At 30.8% G+C, this 19,034-nt stretch overlaps 9 protein-coding genes and 1 non-coding gene across 10 annotated transcripts; 6 read left to right on the top strand and 4 right to left on the bottom strand.

Moving 5' to 3' along the window:
* Positions 1 to 58: 58 nt before the first annotated feature.
* Positions 59 to 1,258, top strand: cgd7_4890 (hypothetical protein; the record flags this gene model as incomplete). Its single annotated transcript, XM_001388377.1, has 1 exon — positions 59 to 1,258. One exon carries the CDS (start codon positions 59 to 61, stop codon positions 1,256 to 1,258), a length of 1,200 nt encoding a protein of 399 aa, XP_001388414.1.
* A 307-nt stretch (positions 1,259 to 1,565) lies between these two features.
* cgd7_4880 (signal peptide plus GPI anchored membrane protein) lies at positions 1,566 to 2,552 on the bottom strand (the record flags this gene model as incomplete). The annotated part of the gene is made up of 1 exon (XM_628631.1): positions 1,566 to 2,552. One exon carries the CDS (start codon positions 2,550 to 2,552, stop codon positions 1,566 to 1,568), a length of 987 nt encoding a protein of 328 aa, XP_628633.1.
* Positions 2,553 to 3,639: 1,087 nt separating this feature from the next.
* Positions 3,640 to 4,210, top strand: cgd7_4870 (hypothetical protein; the record flags this gene model as incomplete). The annotated part of the gene is made up of 3 exons (XM_001388376.1): positions 3,640 to 3,728; positions 3,802 to 3,919; positions 4,004 to 4,210. Coding segments are annotated over 3 exons (414 nt in total), but the record flags the coding sequence as incomplete, so codon positions are not given.
* Positions 4,211 to 4,298: 88 nt separating this feature from the next.
* Positions 4,299 to 9,113, bottom strand: cgd7_4860 (uncharacterized protein; the record flags this gene model as incomplete). Its single annotated transcript, XM_628630.1, has 1 exon — positions 4,299 to 9,113. One exon carries the CDS (start codon positions 9,111 to 9,113, stop codon positions 4,299 to 4,301), a length of 4,815 nt encoding a protein of 1,604 aa, XP_628632.1.
* A 175-nt stretch (positions 9,114 to 9,288) lies between these two features.
* cgd7_4850 (hypothetical protein) lies at positions 9,289 to 10,379 on the top strand (the record flags this gene model as incomplete). The annotated part of the gene is made up of 2 exons (XM_001388375.1): positions 9,289 to 9,741; positions 9,972 to 10,379. 2 exons carry the CDS (start codon positions 9,289 to 9,291, stop codon positions 10,377 to 10,379), a joined length of 861 nt encoding a protein of 286 aa, XP_001388412.1.
* cgd7_4840 (phosducin related thioredoxin fold protein) lies at positions 10,365 to 11,171 on the bottom strand (the record flags this gene model as incomplete). Its single annotated transcript, XM_628629.1, has 1 exon — positions 10,365 to 11,171. The coding sequence occupies one exon, from the start codon at positions 11,169 to 11,171 to the stop codon at positions 10,365 to 10,367; it is 807 nt and encodes a 268-aa protein (XP_628631.1).
* Positions 11,172 to 11,557: 386 nt separating this feature from the next.
* cgd7_4830 (membrane proteins related to the mechanosensitive ion channel) lies at positions 11,558 to 14,422 on the bottom strand (the record flags this gene model as incomplete). Its single annotated transcript, XM_628628.1, has 1 exon — positions 11,558 to 14,422. The coding sequence occupies one exon, from the start codon at positions 14,420 to 14,422 to the stop codon at positions 11,558 to 11,560; it is 2,865 nt and encodes a 954-aa protein (XP_628630.1).
* A 220-nt stretch (positions 14,423 to 14,642) lies between these two features.
* cgd7_4825 lies at positions 14,643 to 14,736 on the top strand (the record flags this gene model as incomplete). The annotated part of the gene is made up of 1 exon: positions 14,643 to 14,736. It is a non-coding gene; the product is annotated as a snoRNA (small nucleolar RNA).
* Positions 14,737 to 15,006: 270 nt separating this feature from the next.
* Positions 15,007 to 16,194, top strand: cgd7_4820 (signal peptide plus GPI anchored membrane protein with N-terminal multiple cysteines; the record flags this gene model as incomplete). The annotated part of the gene is made up of 1 exon (XM_628627.1): positions 15,007 to 16,194. One exon carries the CDS (start codon positions 15,007 to 15,009, stop codon positions 16,192 to 16,194), a length of 1,188 nt encoding a protein of 395 aa, XP_628629.1.
* A 412-nt stretch (positions 16,195 to 16,606) lies between these two features.
* cgd7_4810 (CpFNPA, extracellular protein with a signal peptide, FN2 domain and an anthrax toxin-N-terminus like domain. starts at second Met with signal peptide following) lies at positions 16,607 to 18,745 on the top strand (the record flags this gene model as incomplete). The annotated part of the gene is made up of 1 exon (XM_628626.1): positions 16,607 to 18,745. One exon carries the CDS (start codon positions 16,607 to 16,609, stop codon positions 18,743 to 18,745), a length of 2,139 nt encoding a protein of 712 aa, XP_628628.1.
* Positions 18,746 to 19,034: the final 289 nt, after the last annotated feature.

The following is a 19,034-nucleotide window of genomic DNA, read 5'->3' as shown; positions in this document are numbered from 1 at the left end:
AAAGTCAATCATTTTAGAAATAGTATTTCTTTTTGTCAATACTTTATGAAACAATACTATGATTTTTGAACCAAAAAAAGTTCTTTTATTTCTCATTCTTTCTCTATTTAATATATTTATCCAATTCAAAGAGGCCTATTCAAATGATCCAGCCTTAGTAACATTTATTGAAAATATTAAGTTAACAAGGAATGAGAATAACCATATGATTCAAATTACTAAGAAAGAAGAAGAATGTTTTCGATTCTTTCCCACATACTTTTCAGAATTAGGTGAAACTGAATTAACTGGAAAACAAAAAAAAGAAATTTTGAGTTTAATCAAATATAATTTTATTTCATGGGTTAATTACAATGATAATATTCAAATACTAAATTCCGAGGATCATATTTTGACATCCATGGAAAAATCTCAACTTGTTGAAAAACTTAAAGAAAGTGATTTTCAATCACTAACATTAACAGAAAACTATGCAATGTATAATATTTTGTTTAATGATACAAATTATAATGGAGCTTTTAATATCTTGAATGTATGTGATAATTCTAAGTTTTACAAGGGAGTAAGTACTTTAGACAAAACCCATACTTTTCAAAAATATGATCAAATTGAATTCATACTTAGTAGCGAAAAAAGTGATAAGACTTTAATTGTGGATGAAAGAGAAATAGGAATAGAAAGAAAAAACGAATTTAATCCTGAAGATAACGACTCTCTTGAAAAAATTATCAATGACTATTCCAACTCAAGAAATTTGTTTATTTACAACAATAATTTTAATTTTGAAGACACAAAAACTATAGATGGTCTTAATAATGACGTGTCAAATCTTAAATACAGCACTCGTAACCTTAAAACTCCTTTCAAAGTGAAAGTAACCAAAGATATAAATAATATTCAAGATGATAATCTTTTTGTTGAGAAGAATAGAGAAGAGAAGAATCTAAATGAAAAAGTTAGAAATGAAAAGGTTGAAAAAGAAGAAATACCAGAATCTTATGAGGATATCCCAAGAAATAAACAAAAGGAGGATGTTAAAAAGCTGGAAAAGAATATTAAGAAGAGAAATGTATTGAAAAACGGAGAGAAAGAACTTAATGAAGGAAAAAGTAATTCAAATGATACTCACCTTGTAAGAAAGAAAACTAACTTGAGAGAGAAGAAAGAGTGTAAGAAGCTTTATAAAAGTATAAATAATAATCGTTTTTACATAGACACTCGTCCAATAATCTCAAATGATGTATACTTAGTTAAGTAATAAGGTTTAGTATATTAATCAAAGAAAATAGAGGTAAATAGTATGTTTAAATATCTACTTAATAGTGATCATCATTCTTGTTTTTTCTTATATAATAGGGAAAATAGTAAAGCTAATATTAAAAGTTTTAATTGCTTGTCTTCTCATTAAAGTTTTTCCTTCATAATACTTGGAATACTTTGAAATACCTGTAACTATACCAAATAAGCTTTACTATATAAATCATTCAATAATGAATACTTATATTTTAATAAATTGTATAGATTAGAATGCTATATATTTATTAAAAGTATCCAATTACTTAAGTTTATCTTCTGCAGCAACAACAGTAAGAAGTGAGGCAAAGTAAGAGGACAAACAAGACTGGAACTGTATATACAATAATCCAAAATACATACTCTGGAATTCCATATTTATCAAAGAATGATTCTTGATCATCTTCATCATCATTATCATGATCGCCTTGATTATCAGTTGGCTTTTTTGTAGAATCAGTAGTATCCCTAGTAACACTCTTTTGATAATCTTTAGTTGTAGCAACTGAATCATTTCCTGTATTAACTCTCTTTCTAATATTGACCAACTTAGATACAGCCTTTAAGAATCCTTCTCCATCAAATGTAACATGCTTAGTTGTGGAAGTTTCTGTTGGTGTAGTAGAAGTTGATTGATATTTAGTAACATCCTTCTGATAACCATCATCTGATTTGTTATATGTATTTTTGCCAACAGTATAATCTTCAATCTCCAAATCATCAGAAGTTCCCATAGGAGTAACAGTCTTATAAGAATTGGTCTGATCAGCTCTCATAACTTTACTAGTCTGTTTTGGCATGGTAGTTGCTTGAACAGTTGTATCAACATTAGATGTCTGATCATAACTCTTATCAGTACTAGTAGTAGTACCAGTAGTAGTCTTATCCATACTTTGATAAGTTTCAAAATCTTGAGTAGAAGCTGTTGATTCATTTTCATAAATATCAGATTCACTACTGGAATTATAAGTTTGTGAAGATGTATTGGTATCTTTGGATGTACCAGTTTGTTTAGACATATCTGAGTTGGATGATTTACTTTCATCATAATCAAATTCTGTGGTCATTTTATTATCAGTTTGAGAATTGGTTTTTTCATCAACTTTGGTTTCAACTTCAGAATCCATGTCAAAAACTTCATTTCCCAAGAGAGAATTATCCACTGAAGCAGAAGTCACAGATTCATGAATCTGTAAAGCATTCAAAATCCCAAAAAGAAAGAATGTAGCAAGGAAAATTAACTGGAAAATAGATTTCATTTTTATTTTTAATTAATTTCACTCAGTAATTAAAGTGAGCATATTTTGACTCAAGTCTTGAAATGCATGTAAATTGTCCACATTAATTCGAACATGTAATATTTTTTGCTAATTACCGGCTTTTTGCAATTTTGCGAGCATAAAATTGACTCTTCTCGATAAAACTGGCTGGCCTTTTTTTGTTTTTTTTAGCAAAGCCCTCTTTTTATCATATCGTTCTTTAACTTTCATTTTTTTCTCTCGTTTCAACTTTTCTCTTTCTATTGCTTCTTCTTTCCTCTTCTCCTCCAGAATTTTTGCCTTCTTAAGAGAATTTTTGAATGGGTTGGATTTCTTTCCTTCTTTCACTTCTCCCATTCTACCATTAATATTATTACTATCTCTAAATTTCTCAAACTTGACTCCACTCACACAATTTTGAGTATTCTTTCTTTTTTCTTCTTTCTACCTTATATACCTTTTTACTACTTTTTAATTTGACCTTTTTTTTACTAGCATATACCGGTTTTTTTCAAAAAATGACGTGTTTAGGCGGTAACATCTGTATTTAATTAATCCAAGTGTGAGAAAAGCTATAATTACTAGTTTTATTGGTTAATAATATTAAAAGGGATTTTTTTCCTTTTTTTTGTAGTTTTAAAATAAGTTTTCATTATTCTTTATCTTTTTTGTTTATCTTATTTTCTATAAGATCTTTGTTAGTTCTTGAATTATAGTTTTCTGTCAATATTTGCTAGAATTATAGTTTGTTTAATAAGCAAGATATACTATAGAGAAGAAGATTACCAAAAACAACAGTTTGTTTAGAATAATCAGAACTTAATATAATGTTCTTTCTATGCCTAAATCTTATACCCCCCCTCCCCCATAGACTTTTAAGGTAAGAGGGGAAGAAAAGTTAATAGGTTTTAAGAATCCACGTTATTTTATCTAAGCAAGTATATGTCAATTTTTAGGCGGAAAGTTATAAATCAATCACATTGAAAAAATTAATTCTTTTTTGAGATTTATAAGAAAACATAGGAAACGAATCCATTTTCCTAAAAGACTTCAAAAACCGAAAATTAATTCTCAATGGACTATATTAATGGAGTGCCTAATTTGCTTTGCTGATTTGGATGAAATTAATTCTGTTGACTATAAAACCTCTTCAGATTCAGAATGGTTTAAGTCATTGTAAGTAAAATTTCTTTTGTCTATTTAATTCTTAACTTTTCTTATCATACTTTCCCTAATCAATTTTATATAGATTTTGTTTTGAATGTATTACAACTTTGAAAAAGACTCAATTTAAGAGATACTGTGATTCAGTTACTGAAACTAAATGCCTTAAAGAACAAAAATCTTTACTAAGAAGAGGACCTCCCGTAAGTTTTTATAACCTACTCTATTCTTTTTTATCCTTAAACTAATCCTGGAATCGGCTTAATTCCATTCTTTCCTAATTTCAGATTAATATATATGACAAACATGGTTTCCCAGAATGTGGGGAAAATGAAGTTTTTATGCTTTGTAAATCAAATAGTAAAGATATTATATGTCCAAAACTTGATGGCTCTCTAGTTGGAGAGGATCGAATTAAATATTGGGATTATCTCAAGCAATTCATTTCAAAAGATCTTCTTGAAGATGATCTTTCAAAGGATGAAGAAAATTAATATTTTTAACTATAAATAGAATATTAAAAAAGTTAATATTAAATTGGTCATTTATTATAATTTCCTATTATTATATTTTGAATAATCTCTAACCTTCTAATTTACTAAATGATAAAAGCTCAGAATTCTTTTTGTTTATTTGTTTGAAAATGATTCTCTGCTCATCCTTTAACATTGTGAATAAACTCTGTTTACAATGATCATCAATAACTGATAAAATTGGATTCAAACACGAATTCTTGATAATTTGAGCATTTATATTAATAATTTCTCTCAAATGTTCTTCATCCTCATCCACTAATTCTAGTCTCTTATTTATTATATTTATATAGTTAATTAAATCGCAAGCAAGAGATATTGAATATCTCTGAACTTTATTCTTAGTTATTTGAGAAACTATTAGAGGATATAATCTGCTTATCCTCTTGTTATGAAGAGTATAAAGGTTAAGTCCTAAAGGATGTTGACTTATCTGATCTCCTAAATTCACCAAATTCTTTAAATTCTCCTCTATTAAGTGAAATTGAGAAATCCAAACATCCAAATGACCTGTACTCATTTGATTTCTATTCTTTTTTCTACTTGATTGATCCCAAAGAGGATTTAACAAAGTATATAAAGGTATATAAGGACTTATTGTGATACATTCAAATAAAGCCAAATAAAATGATTCTCTTGTATTATCATCTATTCTTTCCTTTCTTATAACTTCCTCCAGATCATCCAATCTTAATCCAAGACCAATACTTGAAAGTCTTGATGAAATTACTAATAACATATTAGAAATGGGAATTATTCGGCTATTATTTAGACTTAACCTTGGATTTTCTTTAATACTTTCTATATAACATCCAATACAACATGAATATAAAATTGAAATAATATTACTTAGTCTGATAAATGAAAAAGTATATAAAATATATTCATTCCTTATATTTGATTGTCTTCTTTCTATAGAATCTATCAATTTTGAAATCACTATTTCAAAACTAAATTCTAATTTATCTGAAGCTCCCCATGTTGAAATCTTAGAAAATAATCCTCCTTTTAAACAAGGAGATAAACATCTATAAATCTGACCTTTGTTACGAATTACTCCCCAAAATAAATCCAAGTAACTTAATAATACAAATAAGTTCTCTTCTTTGGAAAAATCAACTTTGACCATTGTTTCATTAATTGCATAGTTTATAAGACTGGTTATTGAACCATTTATTAATATTGAAACTATCTCATAAATATCCATTTGTCTATAAATTTGAAATGAATGACTATAGTCTTCTTTTCTTATTGAACTTCCTTCCAAAATACATTTGACAATATATCTACTCCATTCCGAGACAGTTTTTTGATGATTTTTAAAATTTGGTAAATCATAATTATATTGGTTTATCCCATATATTCCAAATTCAAGATTTATTCTAATAAGTTCCAAAATTAACTTAAAAGTTTCAGAGTAAGTCTTTTCTAATAATCCAAAACAAAGCTTCATTTCTACTTGGTTCTTTTTCAATTCTGATATTATTTTATTAATAATTTGGATTACCTGTTTCAAATAACTAATGATCAAATCAATCAGAGTAAAAACTTCGTTTATAAGATACTTTTTCTTTTCAGGATCATCAATAACTTTTTGAATCTTTTTTAAAAGATCACCCAAAATGTCAATTACAGTTTTAATTTTTAATAAAGGCAAATTCTTGTGTGTCTCATCCAATTCTCCATCAATTATTTCCTCATAATTCAAATTCCATCTCTGAATATTAGGATCAGCTTTTAGATAAAGTTCACAAATCTTTGTAGAGTAAAGCAATTCCATTTTTTTCTTAACTTTTAGTTTATGTTTCAATCCATTAAGAGTCTGAAAAATGTCAATATTTCCCACAATTCTCTCTTTCATTGATTTAAAACTATTTTCCGAGCATAAATCTATGGATAATTGTATTTGATTAACCCAAGACATATTTTGAGTTAAAAGACCTTCGAAATTGTCTTTAATGTTCAACCACCACCACCAATCCAAAGATTCCATTTGACTTATTACAAAATCACCAGTTTTTTTTGAATCTTCTTCAGATTCAAAAGCATTATTGACTGATTTTCTTAGAATAACATTCAGATTTTGAGATAATTTGGTATTTGTTTCGACAACTTTAATTAATTCTAAGAACTTAACTAATAAATTTGTCTTGTTTTCTTCATTTTCAGGACTAAAAATGGCTTTAGAGAATTTAATTACAAAATCATTTGCTCCAATCTCGCTTTCTATATTAATCCATCTCAATATTCCTTCGACAGCTTTTTCAAGAAGATGTAATGAGGAAGAATGATCATTTTTTGAGCCTGAGACATAATCAATTTCAAAAACTAATTTTAGGTATAAACTAGAAATTTCTGAAAATATGTCTCCAAGTAATAATTCAGTCCTATTATTAATGAAGTAAGTCACAAGATCTTTTCGATTCCAAAAATCAATCATCTGTAAATCATGAGACATAGAGAAACCAAGTTCTTGAGAGGATTGATCAAAGTTTAATCTTCTTCTTTTATTCCTACCAGTTTCTATAAAGCTATCCAACTCCTGTAAAGCCAAATATATCATAAGACTTGTCAAATATGGAATCTGGACCAGATTTCTAAAAAGTGAGTTTGAGACATTATTGGTTTGAATATATTCTTGATATAAAGATCTTGTAAACAAACCAAATTCTGAGAATTTATCTTTATTTTTACTTTCTACGTAATGTTTGATAAATTTCTCAATACCTTTTAAATAAGAAATATTTTGAAGGATAAACTTGGTAAGAATTTTGTTAATTCGTATGGACCAAGAATGATCATCTGGAATTAAACTTGAACAACCATCTAAAATTAGTCCATATAAAACAAAAATCTTGTTAAAATCATCTTGATTGAGAGTTCCTAAATCTCTAAGCTTAGTAATCAGAGTAATTAATTGTACAAACATACAATAGAGATTGAATGAAGGATGAATTGAATCCTTTTGTATAGGTTTTTCTTGGTAATTTTGTGTTAGAATCTTGTCATAATAAAAGTTAAGAATTTCAAGTAGATCGTTTTTTTGCTCAATATTCCAAGTTAATAACTTTCTCAAGAGATGTATAAGTCCCAAAATACATGTAGTTTGAGTAATTTTTGAATTACTAATGTATTGGTGTATTTGGATTGCAGCATCCTCTAAGATTGGAATAGAAGATTCAGATAAGGGAATAGAAATCATTAAGATTCCAATCCAGGAAGTAGAGATAGACTCATATAGGAGTGAATTAGAAGAATTTCCCTTAAGAAATCCAAGGAATGAATCAAAAATATCAGAAGTTTGACCTGGAAGAATAGAAATACCAATATTATACTTAATAATTTGAAGAACTTGAGTACTTAGAAAGATGGCTTCTAATTCATGAAGGTCTTTTGTCTTAATATTCTTCAAAAGAACTTTCGAGAGAGAATTAAAGAATAATGGAAGGTCATGAAGCTTTATAAATGTAAGAATGTACTTGGTGATACAAATAGTAAGAGAGGAAGAGAATGAACTTTCAGAAGTTGGCATATATGAATCCATAATATGACTAGAAAAATCTTCTCCTGAAATAAAGCCAAGTAGAATTTCAAGAGGACCATATATATAATATTTATGAGAAACTTTTGCAGATTTGGGAATTACAAGTTTTTCATCCTTACTAGAGAGAAAAATCTTTGGGAGGAATTCTAAACATTTGATGGGATCGATAATAATAGAATTTTCTATAGTTTTCCAGATTTTGGGATTTAAAGTATCTCTAAGAATGCTTTCTTGAAGCTTCCCAAGGATTAATTCATAGATTCTAAGCTTAAAATTGTTCCCAAACTCGTCATCAGACTCTCTAATATTGAAAGTATTGACTCCAATAAAGAAGTTAAAGCATTCATTAACATAATTAGCCTTTTCATAGAATTCTTTCAAATCTTCCAGATTTAGGCTCAAATAGAGAAAGAATAGAAGATAATCACCACCAATACTATTAGAAGTCTGGGTTTCTTTATAATTAGATCTTTCAACCTCGTGAATCTTCTTTATAATAAGAGGAATGAAACAATCAAATTTGGAACCTTTGCCAACTAATGCCTTATAAAAGTCAAATGTGTAGTTAGAAGAAGATTTTTGTTTAGAGTTTCCAGTTAAAGCAAAAACTTCATTCCTAAGAATAGATAGAAAGGATGGCAAATGCTTATCATTCACACAAATTTGAATAAGTTGTGCAATCTCATTTTTAATTTGCATAAAAAAGGGACTTTCCAAGCCTTCTTTTACATAAAAGTTTCCAAAAGACTCTAATAGGCGGGAAGATACTATTCCAAAGCCTTTTCTTGGAGGAATATACATGGAAACGAGCTTCCTAAGGAGTTTGACTCCTACGTAACATAGTTCAAATTCATTAGGTGAGGCAGAGTCCAAATAATCAGAAACAAGCTTAATAAGAGGATCCAGATCATTCACATAAACAGTAGGGAACTTTTCTTCCATAATTTTCATAATTTTCAACCAAAAATCAAAGGATTTTCTAGAATGACTAATATTAACATTAGGAAATAACCATTTGGACCATAGAGCTGAGTATCTGATCATTGGGAAATCTCCTGGGAGCTCTTTCAGTATTCCATGCAAAAATTCCAGCTCTTCCTCTGGGATTTCATTCAATCTCTTGTCATTTTTTCCATATGGAAGCCTTCTACCTTTTGAATCATACCACTCAAAAAACCAAATAGCAAGGCTTTTTCTGTCAAAACTCTGATGAGTTTCAGGTTCAAGAGAGAGGGAATTGAGCTCTCGTCTATACCTTACCCTTAGCACATCCGAGCTCATTTGATTCTTAGCATGGACACTTTTGTCCTTTTCTGACATTATCTATAGGTAATTTGCAATTTTCTCGTGGTTGGCGCCATGGCGCCAACATGTGCCTAAATCAAATAATTGTCTCTGAAAAGCATGAGCACAGAAAAAAGGACAAGGAGAAATATCGTAATGGATTGAAGTATTTGTTTAAAATCTTGACTACGAGAAGGAAAGAAAGTATCCAATGGATTTTTTCATTGGTGGGGGAACTTTCGGTACAGTCAAACTTTTAAGAGATTCGGAATCAGGGAAGCTAATAGTTAATAAAACTGCAAATTCAGTTGAGAAAAATGATGATTTAAAAAGAGAGGAGGCCTTGCTTAGAAAGCTTGGGGGGAAACATGTAGTTGAGACATATGGCTCTTTCATGAACGAGAATGGACTATTTACGATAATCCTGGAATATTTTCCAGCAGATCTGAGAAAGATAATACTTCAAGGAGAGGCTAATAACTTTTTCATGAAGAAAAAGATATTGTTTGGTATATTAAAAGGAATTGATTATATTCATAGCCTCAAAATTGCTCATAATGATTTGAAACCTGAGAATATTTTAGTAAGTAAGGATTTCAATATCAAGATTTGTGACTTTGGAATGGCCACTGAAACCAATAATAAGATAATTGAATGCAACAAGGTAAGTCATTTACAAACAAAATAGTTATTTTATTGCTCAATGATGGATTATTTTTTGATGAAAATTACTGTTTTAAGTTTTTTAGTTTAATACAGCTAACAATAGTAATTTGAATTAAAAAGGCGAATCTGAGAGCATAGAGTAATATCAAATAATAGTGAAAAGATGCAATAAAAATACTTGAATTTGACTAATTAACTGTTTTTTTTTTCAATTTTTTACAACTTCAGATTTTGACAAATTTGAAATATAAAAGTCCAGAAAGGCTTTTAGGGACAAGAAATTCAAATGATCTATTTGCTAGCGATATGTGGTCCTTTGGATGTATAGCTTTGGAGCTCCTAACTGGAAAGGCGTTGTTTAATGGGAGGAATGAGATTGACCAACTATTTGGTATTTTTAGATTAGTTGGAACTCCATTAGGAACAAGCTTGGATTATTTAAAGAGTTTACCTTCAATTTCAGAATCTGGACTAGTTCTTCCTATTTTTAAAACAAATTGGGACTTGTTAAAACTTATCAATAAAGAAGACAAAGCTTTCTTTGAACTAATAATATCTTCATTAAATCCCAGCTCAACAGAAAGGATTACTGCAAAACAGGCCTTAAGATTGGAAATCTTTTTAGATTTTTTGTAAGTATTTAATTCTATCCTGCATTTTATCAAAAACTGTGGAACTATAGCATTTACCATTGTCTCTATTATCATCATCAGAATCAGAATCATCACTACTTGAGTAATTATTGGAATATTCTGAGCCTTTCTCAAATCTAGAATGCTCAGTGATTTCACTATTCTTAATAACATTGTTTTGAACAAACAACTTTAAAATTGACTTGATAGTAATCTTCCTGTTCTTATCTTTAAAGCTTGAACTACCTGTGATTTGAGAAATACTTGTACCATTTCTGTATATAATCATTGTCGGTAATGATTTGTCTGGATAGTTTGGAACAATATCACTAGAAATACCCTTAACAAATTTGATTTTACCATATTCCTTTGCAATTGTCTCAGATAAAAGTCGATTTATGATTTGACAATCCTCATTTGATTCCTTATACAAGTGGACAACAACTGTTGTGTTATCTTTTGACGCTTCTGTAACTTCTTTCACAAAATCTGGTTTTCTTATAAAGTATAACTCTCCAAATCTGGAGTTTTCTTCGGCTCTGTTTTTCAAGGATGCCAACCTTCTTGCTCGTATCGCAACAAGTTCCTTTTCAAAACTCTCGTCTTTATCAACCTCAACATCAATAAGTTTCTCTAGTTTTGCATTTTCAAAAAGATTAATAGACTCCAAAGCATCAATTCTCTCTTTATACAATTCTTCATTCTTCTTCTCTTGTTCCCTTGGAGCCCATATTCCCCGTTTAACCATTTGATCCTCCCATTGAGTAGTAATTTCTGTTGGATTTGTAGTTGACATTCTTAACACAACAAAGATCTAAAAACTTTAAATTTATTCTTGAATTTGAAACACAATTGAAGATCTAAACATATACTTTCTTATCTGAAAAGTGTCTTAATCTGATTTAATAAGGAAAGCAAATTATTTAATTTTACTCTTTTCTCTAAAAAATTCTGTTCCCTGATCCCTATATTATTTTTTATTAATTATTAGGCCCCAAATTAATTATTAATTTATAGAAAGAAATTAATAATGGTTTAGGCGCCAAAACATGCAATTATACACATAATGTGGATACATGCAATCGTAATAAATTAATGCATAGTACCGGTGTGAGCATTGATAAAATAAAAAACTATGAAAGGCGCGTGAATGATAGTTGTAATTATTTCGCCACACATTAATTAAGACTTTTTGGTATTTGCCAAGTTGTTAGGAATTAAAGGTCTAGGATCTTTAAAGGCTTGGTTTGATCTTCTTTTTCCCCTCTCAGACCATGTACTGTAAAGAACTCGACTCTCTGGGAGGAAATATTCAACTCCATGCTGTCTTAATGTATGAAGAATGAATAGATAGAAGGGAGTCCTAATCTCTAGTAATTTTTCCCATTCAAATGAAGGGTTAACATTAGAAAAAGAGACTCTTGTTTCAATGAAGTGCCCCGGTTGAATTGAGTGAATATATACATATACTGAGTTTGGAATAAAATCTCTTGGTCTGTCATCTGCGTATTGTTTTATTGATTTAGTTAATGCATCAAAAACAAAAGGACTTGTTAAGTCTGACATATAGAAAGTTAGGATATGACTACTTTGTACTGCTCTACTTTCATTTGAAATACTTTGATCAATTAACCAGTAATTAGGGTACATGATTGGTACTGATTCCAGTGTTGAAAAGATAGTACAAAACGTTTTGATCTTTCTAACTGTCATGATTGGACCACAATTAATTCGAATTCTATCACCTTGGTTGTAAGGATTTTCAAAAACCACAAAAATAACAGAGCTTATAAAGTTGCTATAAAGCCTATTTAAAGCAACTGAGATTGAGGAGACTACTGCTGCACCCGAAATAACCAGAGTATTTACATTAATTCCAATTATTATTAGAATGAATAAAGATGAAAAGAACCAAAGTACTATTGAGACCATACGTTTAAATACCTTTGCAATTCCCTCCTGAGATTCTAAAGTGTTAATCATTTTTTTCCTCGTTTCATATGTAGTTACTAATAATCTAACCCAATCATCCTCATTGTACTCCTTTCTTCCAATTGGGTCTATCTTCTTCAGAAATGCTTCTACATTTTCTCCATACAATACCTTTAATACATCTAAATTCAGTGCCAAAGGCTTATCATTTTCTTCCTCAAACAAACAAAAGTCATTGTAATTAAAGACTCCATATGGAGTTGTTGGGAAAAATGAGTTATATCTCTTTCCTTTTCTTAAATCAGAGTTTTGTTTCCCTCCAGTAAACACTGATGGTTGAATAAGCTTTTCATCTTCTTGAATTGGAACTGTCTTAAATTCTTCTGCACGAAGAATACTTATTTTCTTCTCCTCAGTTTTCTCTTCTTCATTCTTCCCCTCTTTTTTCTTATCTTTGCTTTTAAAGTCAGGCTGGTTGATCTTGGACTCATATATTGTTGGATTACTGATTTTTATGGAAGTATCCCACGCAGATTCATCGTCATGATTACTTTTTGGCATTTCAGTATTTGAGATAGATTCTCTTTCATTTTCACTAGAAGATGAAACTGAACAGGAAGAATTTTGAGAAGATAATGGAATGTTTATCGAAGTTAAAGCTTTAAAAATATGTTCTCCTGAGGCGCTTCTAGCCTCATTGGCTTCGAATGCATGCATGCGTTCTGCTTCCTCACCAAATTCTGAGTTTGCGTGATTTTTATCCTTTTGCCTATATTTCCACTTCCCCATGAATAGTAAAATTTCATTTGTATGTTCTATCATATCATTAAATAACAATTTTGCATACTTTCTGGCATCTTTCTTATTTTTAACCTCCACAAACTGATCATCTAAATAAAATAGAGCTGAGTATTGTTTAACAAATTGAACTGCCAACCAATTTTGGTATTTCTTCTTCTTTATTTGAGAAATTCCTTCTTCTGTCAAAAAATAAGGTAAAGTAATGGAATCTCCCTTATTCATTGGTTTCTCTTTAGAACGATTCTTTGAAGAGAATTTACTTAACAAAAAACGACTATTCTGGTTTGGAATCATCCTAAGGCCTTCGACAATATGAGGGCGCAGTTTAGTCCAATTGCAGTTAATTAGCCTTAAGAATCGATATTTGAGAAGGAATCCCACCAATAGTTTTGACATGGATCCAATAAAGTCAAGCATAAAGAAGAACATTATGAATGCAAGAATAAGTCTTCTAATAGCAAAAATTAAAACCATTAATCTTGACTTCAAAATTATGGATCCTGAGAGAAGTGGAATAACAGAATCATCATTTAAAAGAGGAAGAGTATATCCATTTTCTTCTTTGTTCAATGTTAACTGCAATTTCCAAAGTAAACTGATCTGACCTGCCCATAAACAGTAAATAAGTTCAGGATCTGCTGTCCCAGAAAGAGCAGCAAATATTCTTCCCTCTGGACATAACCATGGCAAAATGAGCCTGAAAATGATCAGCCTGACAATCATCATGAACAAATACGTTGCAACATCCATAAAATAGATAACTGTTGCACATTTAGCAGAACTAACAGAAAAATTGTTATCTATTAGATAATTGACATATGCTGCAATAGAAGAACATGCTAAAAAGAAGAGCCAGGATAGTGGGGCGGAATCTGGGAAGAAAAACCTAAACACTGTATATATCCAAGTCTCAGATTCATCTTCCTCTTCTTCTTCTTCCTTCTTCTCTTCAAAAACTTTGCTGGGCCTTTTAAAGAATAAGTCACTTCCTAGTTTTTGGAATATATTCCTTTGGCTTTTTTCATCTTCTAATTGATTCGTACATATACTTTGTTCATCTTCATTTCTACCCAAGAAAACGCCAATTTTATCCACGTTATTCTTTGCATCAATATTCGAAGCTTTTGCGTTTATTGTTTTTTTTTCGCCTAATGGCTTTTGATTCCAGATCGAGAATCGATGGTGTTCTCTTTTTTCATTTGTTCTTTCCTTATCTTCTTCAGGCTTCCTCCATATTATAGAAAATCTTGTTCCTCTTCGACCCTTCCCAGCATTTACATGATTCTTATCATCAGTTGGGCCTAGGTTTTCCATTTCTTAACATTATCTGCTCTAATTACTCTTTGAAAAGCTATTTTTCCCCATACATGCAATTAATTTTTGAATGGATCTATCAGGATTGGCGCCTAAAGTGGAGAATAATAAATGCATGGGAATAATTGAGATATTTGGGGTATTGAAAGAGTAAAAATAAAATTGAAAGGTTAGAAATGTGTGAGAGAAATATATGTAGGGAAAATTAGTATTTTTAATAAGTTATGATGAAAATGTTAACCTTGAATGGAGGAGTAATCTGATCAGTTTTTCCATTCTAGTATTCTAAATCACAAAGTTGCTCATAGCTGATATAATTTAGAGTAGTACTTAAGCATAAGAAAAGAGGTATTTCTGAAATAATAGGTAATGTATGAGTGAAAGATTTAGTTATTTTTGTTTCAAAAACAACTTTTACTTATTAACAGTTTACTTTATAAGATGCAAAGATAAATTGAATTGCCCTTACACACTGCACACAAATTTTCTAGAGGAATAGTTTAGAAAATAAAAGGACTGCCAAAAAGTTGAGTTGAATAAAAATAGCCTTATTTAAGGTTAGAATGGACAAGTAGTTCGAAGTTATGTGGGCTATTTTCAAATTAATATGGCTATTTTCTCAATTTTACCTTACTTTTGCTTCAAATGCAAAAACTACTAGGTTATTTGGACTTACTCCGGAAGAACAATGCAAGAACTTTGGCTGTAAAACGGCCAATAACCCGAATTATTATACATCATGTGGTCAATCAGTATTTTGTAGTCAGTGCTTATTGAACTCATTTAAACCATTAACACATATTTGCGGTGGATGGAATTTAGGAAAGTTTGAAAGGATTTTACTGGCAAATGGTTCAATATATTCAAATTCAAAGATAAGTGGGAATACATTCGAGGATTTAAGTGCAGATTGGGGAGAAAATGAACCCATAGATTTAAGTAAATGCCAGTTGGAGAATTTTAACTATAATTCTGCCTACTCAGCATTTTCAACAGGTAGTTATACTTCACTTTATTCCACTGTCACTTTTAACATTGCGGTCTTGATCAATAAGCCAAAAGGTAAGACAATTCCTCCAATTGAATTTCAGATTGATTTAGATGAAACCTTGGAGGAGATTAATATGCGTGGTATGAATGTTAGGGCATCAAGAGGAAATTCTCTTTGTCCGATTACCCATAATTTGAATCCATTAAAATTAAAACACAAGAAGACGAAAGAAACCATGACAATGATTTCTAGATCATTTTCTTTACCACTTGATAGGTCTGGGGTTTATAGACCATATGAATTTAAAGTTAAAGCTAAATGCAAAGAAAAAAAATCATGTGATATGAGATTTTATAAGTTTTGCCTCCGTTTGTCGTGTTCAAGGATGCTTGAATCACAGTTAGCACAATATAAAATTGTTCAGGGACTTTTGAAAGATTATCCTGGAAATACGGTACAGCAGGAGGAGTATGAAGATGAGGAGGACTTTGAGGAATTTGAACATGGGAGGGTATCAAAAAACGCACAATCATCTAACAAAGAAGATGAAGATAAGGACGAGGCAGAGAAGAATTACAAATATACAGAAAAGGTACAGATTAGCAGGAAGGTGCCAAGAGAGGTTAGCAGAGAGTTACAGCTAGGAAGACAAATCGTCTTCAGTGGAAAACCTCCAAACAGTCTGCAATCGTTCTTGTCTAGTAATACATTTTATTTGGTTTTAGGGTTTGGGGCTTTGCTTGTTTTGGCCGTTTTATGCTTTTTGTTAATAAAAAAATAAGGCATAAATTGGTTCAATTAATCAAAGTATCCAGATATTTCTAAATAAAATAACATATATCTATATTTATATCCTTTTTAGTATTAACTATAAATAGAATTTTTAAATTTAAATTATAAAAAAAAAAAATCAAAGTAGGGTTAATATTGAAATTTTACCTCTTTTAACTAACAAATAAAACTTTGAAATTTATATATTGGAATTTCATATATATTTTAATTAAATTAATATTAAGCATGTGGACAAGTGCGCATGCAAATTTGCAAGTATGCATGCCAATAAAGACGGTATATGCAAATATGGTCCCCACGCATGCAATTACAGGATAGTAAAAGTAATAGTTTTTGAAAATATATTTTTTAAAAACAAGAAATATTCTCATCTTGAGAGTTTCAAAATAAAAAAGGAAGAAATGTTGAAATTCAAGGGTGTATTTAAAGGCCTAAGCTTCATATTATTGGCAGGAAATGCTTTGAGCCAAACAACTCAACAAGCACCAACTTCGCAGCTTCTTCAGGAGCTTGCTCAGTATAGACAACAATTTAGGAGAACAGTAGATGGAAGACTCTGTTCTGCAGTATTTGTACAGGATTTCCAGACATATACAGATTGTACAATAGCAAAGTCTCCAGATGGGACTTCTGGAAGAGAGTGGTGTTATGTTGAGCCACAGGTAGCATCCCAAGGTTCAAAGAACTGGAATTACTGCTTACCTGTTGTGAACTATGATATGCTCCGTACAAAGGCAAATGAGATTTTTGAAGTCAAGGCAAGAGAATCAGCTAAGATTGCAAATCAATTAGATAACCAAGCTTCAAGATTAACAGACTTGCTTGAGAGATACAACAGTACTTGTGGTTCTCAGCAATCAATAGTAAGCAGTAGATTGGACAATATTGAGTCATTAATTCAGAAAGGTCAGCATTGCCTGAATAAGATTGAAGAATCAATTACAAAGGTTGATGTTTTAAAAACAAGCATTGATGAATTAGAAAAAGATATCGTAAGAGATCGTGACTTTGCTTTGAGCAGACCAGAAAACTGTGAGTTGTTACCAGGATATGAAGATATTCCTTTCCCAGATGGTTTAAGAGGGTCATATTATGACAATCCAAAGTTTGATGGTGCTCCAAGAAATTATAGAAATGATAGAAATATTAATATGATGTATATTTCAAAGGACCCGATTGAGGGTGTTCCAAATCAGCAATTTTCCATCAGATGGGACGGATTTTTACTTGCTCCTGAGTCTGGAAGATACTACTTCAGCATTGAAGCTGATTGTGGAGCAAGATTATTCTTGGGTGGAAGAGCAATCATTATCGACAGAATGCCACAACCTTCCTCTGGGGATGCCTCCTCTGAGAGAGCTGTTCCATTATTATTGGATGCAAGACATGATGGCCCAGTTAAAGTTACTTCAGTAGCTCAAGAATTAGTTGGTGGGCAAAAGTATAGAATTAGAGTTGAGATGTTCCATAGCAGTCATCTTAGATATAAAAATCCAGATATTGCCTCAATTAAATTAATGTGGAAGACTTCAAATATTCAAGAGCAGGTTATCCCAAGTTCATACTTCTATACTGGAAATCCAAGACAACCATTGAAACTTTCAGGTGTTAACCCAGTATTTTATGAGATCTCTACTTTAAGAAATGGAGAATTTGCTCACAAGGATAGTAATACCCATTTCATTGCTGACTTACCATCTGGATTTGAAGGCTTAAAGATGCTTAAGTCATCATCTTCCCCAGAACTACACAATATGAAGGTTAGTGTTAATCAGCCATGCACAATGTTCATTGCTGCTGATGTTACTGATAAATTGCCAGTCACTGCTGAAAATCTCCAATTCACTAACACTGACTCTGTATTCTCAATCTATAAGACTGACAAAACTGATTCCAGCAAGGCTGTTGAAACTCAAACAATGAAGGTTGCACAAGTAACTATCCCAAAAGCAACTGATATCTCTCTTAAGGTTAATGAATCCAAACCTTTCATTCTCTTCTTCAAGCAGCATCCAACTGAAGCATCCTTAGCTACCACACAATGTTCAGAAAGAAAGCTCCTCAGTACTGATGCTTTTGTTGAATCTGTAAAGTCTTCATCTTCTCAAAGTCCTGAATATGATGGGATCTATGCATTAAAGGGAAAGAATCGCGATGAGCCTTTTGGAGCTTGGAAAACTTCTGTAGGAAATACTATCGGTGAGAGCATTACCATCAAATTCAAGCAACCTGTTGAAGTCACTGACTTCCAATATATTCCATTGGATAATCCATCAATGTGGCCAGCTTCATTGACCATGTATATTAAACAACAAGTTGATGAAATGCATGAGACTAACGTCCAAGAGAAGTTTACTCTTGCCCACACTGCCAGTCTAAATGCTCATAAATATATGTTACAGTACCCATTAACTGCAAAGGAGGTCAAGATTGAGGTTTCTCAAATGTTTGTTGATAGCACTCAAACTGGTGGTTCCTTTATGATTTACGGAAAGAGTTGTACAAAGGATACTACTAGTACTACAACTTCTACAGAGTAATAGAAAAGAATTTTACTGTATTGTATGCAAATCTTATAATCCAAATAAACAATATAACGACTCCCTATATACAGCAAATCATTCTTAATTATTCTTCCAGCCAAAGCTGATCAATATATGATAAAGATTTATATTCAAAAACAGCAAGAAGATTAATTTATTATTGGCTTATAGAAATTTATATTTCAGATTATTAATTATTTCTTGTTTAACTCAGTTCAATGCAGTCTATCTTTTCATCAGTTCAGAAACCAATTTTCATCTTCCCACACCTAATAAATTAATATTA

Source organism: Cryptosporidium parvum, chromosome 7 (assembly GCF_000165345.1).
Source record: "Cryptosporidium parvum Iowa II chromosome 7, whole genome shotgun sequence".
Taxonomy (NCBI): Eukaryota; Apicomplexa; class Conoidasida; order Eucoccidiorida; family Cryptosporidiidae; genus Cryptosporidium; species Cryptosporidium parvum.
The sequence above is the reverse complement of the archived record's forward strand: the minus strand, read 5'-3'. Positions and strand labels throughout refer to the sequence as shown.